Below are 4,295 nucleotides of genomic sequence, written 5' to 3' on the forward strand. Positions count from 1 at the left end.
TGAGGGACAGTGATGCTGGACGTGTCAAAATTTGGTCTTTCAAATGGAGGAGACTGACGTCCAGAAGCTAAAGCCTACAGAGAACAAATGAAATGAAAGACACACTTGTGATGTCAGACAGGGACATTTATTGCTGCTTTAATGAGAGGTGTTTTAGAGAGTGTGTGAGGAACAGCTGGCTCTGTAGATCAGACAGTGAGTGTTACCTGGAGGAAATGGATGTGATCGTGTGTGTGTGAAAGCTGCTCCAGCTCAGTGACTCTCCTCTGAAGATCAGCAATCTCCTGCTCCAGTTGCTCCAGGAGTCGTTCAGCTGGACTCAGTTCAGCCTTCTCCTGAGCTCTGATCAGCTCCGTCACCTCCGAGCGCTTTTTCTCCATGGAGCTGATCATCTCAGTAAAGATCCTCTCACTGTCATCTACTGCTGTCTGTGCACTGAGCTGTTAGGACACACACACACACACACACACATACACACACACACACACACACACACACACATACACACACACACACACACACACACACACAGAAGATTTAAATCTCATCTATCATTCCCTCTCTTACTGGGACTCTAAATGACTGGTTGTCCATGTTGTGTGTGTTTCTAGGAGCAGCTCTGTCTCTGCTCACTGCTCACCTTTATAGTGTTCACAGTCTGTTTCAGCTCCTGCACCTTCTTCTGCTTCTCCTGGATTCTCTGCTGGAATTTCATCTGATCCTCCTTTAACTCACTCTGAGGACACATCAGTTATATCCATAAAGTTATACAGTGGATATAAAAAGTCTACACCCCTGTTAAAATAGCAGGTTTTTATGTGTAAAAAAATGAAACCAAGATAAATCCTGTCAGAGTCTTTTCCAACTTTTATGTGAAATTGCAACCAATATATTAAAGTGGAAACAAACTAGAATCATTTCAGGAGAAAAAAATGAAAAATAATAACCTGGTTGCATAATTGTGCACTCCATTTTATAATTAGGAAAGTGTCAGTGTTCAGAATCAACCAATCCCATTCAAACTCATGTTAAATACTGAGAGATACGTTTACTTAATACATTTACTTTACTTAACTCTTCAATCACAAGTTCAATCTTGTAACTGACCAAAGCTGCTAAATCTAAATGAGAAATATCATTGGGATGAGTTCTCACCTGTTTCTCAGCTCTTCCTGCTGCAACTGATACAGCGTCATGGCCTTTATGTTTATCCAACATGCACAAAGAGCAAATACACCTTTGATCAGTACGACAGTAGATCTCCATCACTTCATCATGTTCAGAGCAGATCTTCTCTTGTAGATTTCCAGAAGCTTCAGTTAATGTGTGTTTTTTCAAAGCAGGAACTTCATAGTGAGGTTTCAGATGAGTTTCACAAAAGGAGGTTACACACATCAGACAGGACTTGACGGCTTTGTGTTTTCTCCCGGTGCAGAAATCACACTCCACATCTCCAGGTCCAGTGTAACAGTGAGCAGGAGAAGCAGCTTGGACTTCAGTCTTCTTCAGTTTCTCCACCACTTCAGCCAGCATGTTGTTTCTGCGTAGAACAGGCCTTGGAGTGAAAGTGTCTCTGCACTGAGGACAGCTGTAGATGCCCTTCTGATCCTCCTGATCCCAGCAGCCATTAATACACACCTTACAGAAACTGTGACCACAGGGGATAGTCACCGGATCCTTCAGGAGATCCAGACACACTGGACAGATGAACTGATCCTGATCTACTGAAATACTGGCCTCAGCCATTTTCCTGAACTCACACACGGAGAGAGAGATCAGTTTCGTTTTCTCTGAAACTTCCTGGTTTTCTGTGCATGTGTGTGTGTGTGTGTGTGTGTGTGTGTGTGTGAGAGAGAGAGAGAGAGAGAGAGAGGAGGATCACAAGCACAGACAGGTTATGAACACTCCTCTGTTAACCATTTCATCTCCCTTCAGTACATAAATATAACCATGTAACTGCTCCTCCAGTAAAACTCTCAGCCTGATAAATTCCAATTATCACAATTTAACACTTTCTTTGTGTGTTTTTTATGACCTGACAACATGTATTGTTCAAAAAAACAATAGCAGGGGTTGAGGAAGTGCAAAATAGAAATAAACATAAATATAAATATAAATATAGCAGCAGATGTAATGAACACAAAGGCTGAGGTAGTGCAATAAGTATTGAACAATATAAGTTATGTGTGTGTGTGTCCACACAGGTAAGAGAGAGAGAGAGAGAGAGAGAGAGAGAGAGAGAGTGTGTGTGTGTGTGTGCGTGAGAGAGAGAGTGTAGAACAGTTCAGTCCTGGGTGTTGAGGAGCCTGATGGCTTGAGGAAAGAAACTGTTACACAGTCTGGTTGTGAGGCCCAAATGTTCAGGTAGCTCTTCCCAGATGGCAGGAGGGTGAAGAGTGTGTGTGAGGGGTGTGTGGGGTGTGAAAGAGTGTGTGTGAGGGGTGTGTGGGGTGTGTAAGAGTGTGTGTGAGGGGTGTGTGGGGTGTGTAAGAGTGTGTGAGGGGTGTGTGGGGTGTGTAAGAGTGTGTGTGAGGGGTGTGTGGGGTGTGTGGGGTGTGTAAGAGTGTGTGTGAGGGGTGTGTGGGGTGTGTAAGAGTGTGTGTGAGGGGTGTGTGGGGTGTGTGGGGTGTGTAAGAGTGTGTGTGAGGGATGTGTGGGGTCATCTACAATGCTGTTAGCTTTGCAGATGCAGCGTGCAGTGTAAATGTCTGTGACAGAGGGGAGAGAGACTCCGATGATCTTCTCAGCTGTCCTCACTATCCGCTGAAGGGTCTTGAGATCTGAGACGGTGCAGTTCCCAAACCAAGCAGTGATGCAGCTGCTCAGGACGCTCTCCATGGTCCCTCTGTAGAACACAGTCAGGATGGGGGATGGGAGATGGGCTTTTCTCAGCCTCCTCAGGAAGTTGAGGCGCTGCTGGGCTTTCTTGGTGATGGAGCTGGTGTTGAGTGACCAGGTGAAGTTCTCTGCCAGATGAACACCAAGGAATTTGGTGCTCTTGATGATCTCCACAGAGGATCCATCAATGGACAGCAGAGAATTGTCACTCTGTGCTCTCCTGAAGTCAACAACCATCTCTTTAGTCTTGTCCATGTTCAGGGAGAGGTTGTTGGCTCTACACCAGGCTGTTAGATGTTGCACCTCCTCTCTGTATGCTGACTCGTCGTTCTTACTGATGAGACCCACCACGGTCGTGTCATCAGCGAACTTGATGATGTGGTTGGAGCTGTGCATTGCTGCACAGTCGTGAGTCAGCAGAGTGAACAGAAGTGGACTGAGCACACAGCCCTGAGGAGCTCCAGTGTTCAGTGTGGTGGTGCTGGAGATTCTGTTCCCGATCCAGACTGACTGAGGTCTCCCAGTCAGGAAATCCAGGATCCAGTTGCAGAGAGAGGTGTTCAGGCCCAGGAGACTCAGCTTCTCACTCAGCTGCTGAGGGATGATTGTGTTGAATGCTGAACTGAAATCTATGAACAGCATTCGAACATAGGAGTCTTTACAGTCCAGGTGTGTTAGGGCCAGATGTAGGATTGTGGTGATGGCATCGTCCGTGGAGCGGTTAGGACGATACACAAACTGCAAGGGGTCCAGTGAGGGTGGTAGCTGTGACTTGATGTGCCTCATGACGAGCATCTCAAAGCATTTCATCACGATTGGTGTGAGTGCAACAGGACGATAGCCATTGAGGCAGGAAACCGTAGACTTCTTTGGCACAGGGACAATGGTCGTTGTCTTGAGGCACATAGGGATAATGGAGCTGCTCAGCGAGATGTTGAAGATGTCAGTGAAGACATCAGCTAGCTGCTCTGCACACTCCCTGAGCACTCTGCCAGGAATGTTGTCTGGTCCAGCAGACTTCTGTGGGTTAACTCTGCATAGAGTTCTCTTCACATCAGCCGTGGTGAGACAGAGCACCTGGTCATTTGGAGGAGGGATGGTCTTCCTCACTGTTGTGTTGTTCTGTGCCTCAAACCGAGCGTAGAAGTCGTTCAGCGCGTCTGGGAGGGAGGCGTCACTGTCACAGGCAGGTGAAGTTGTCCTGTAATTTGTGATTGCCTGAATGCCCTGCCACATGCACCGGGAGTCTCTGCTGTCCTGGAAGTGGCCGTAGATTCTCTGGGCATGTGCATGCTTCGCCTCTCTGATGGCTCGGGACAGTTTGGCCCTAGCTGTTTTTAAGGTCCCCTGTCCCCTGCTCTGAATGCGGAGTCTCTTGACCTCAAGAGAGCACGCACTTTCGCAGTCATCCACAGCTTCTGGTCGGAGCATGTGGTGATGGTCTTGTAGATGGTCAC

At 47.1% G+C, this 4,295-nt stretch overlaps 1 protein-coding gene across 1 annotated transcript in view; it reads right to left on the reverse strand.

Moving 5' to 3' along the window:
- Nucleotides 1-1,827, reverse strand: part of LOC131353778 (tripartite motif-containing protein 16-like) — a 5,707-nt gene extending 3,880 nt beyond the window's left edge. Inside the window, exons 1-4 of the mRNA XM_058390847.1 lie at nucleotides 1,156-1,827; nucleotides 641-736; nucleotides 207-440; nucleotides 1-74 (exon numbers count right to left, since the gene is read on the reverse strand). The exon at nucleotides 1-74 is cut by the window's left edge and continues 98 nt beyond it. Coding sequence (XP_058246830.1) covers nucleotides 1-74; nucleotides 207-440; nucleotides 641-736; nucleotides 1,156-1,746 — 995 coding nt within the window. The 5' untranslated portion in view covers nucleotides 1,747-1,827. The remainder of the gene's footprint in view (nucleotides 75-206; nucleotides 441-640; nucleotides 737-1,155) is intronic.
- Nucleotides 1,828-4,295: the final 2,468 nt, after the last annotated feature.

The sequence above is a fragment of the Hemibagrus wyckioides genome, linkage group LG06 (genome assembly GCF_019097595.1).
Source record: "Hemibagrus wyckioides isolate EC202008001 linkage group LG06, SWU_Hwy_1.0, whole genome shotgun sequence".
In the NCBI taxonomy this organism is placed as follows: Eukaryota; Metazoa; Chordata; class Actinopteri; order Siluriformes; family Bagridae; genus Hemibagrus; species Hemibagrus wyckioides.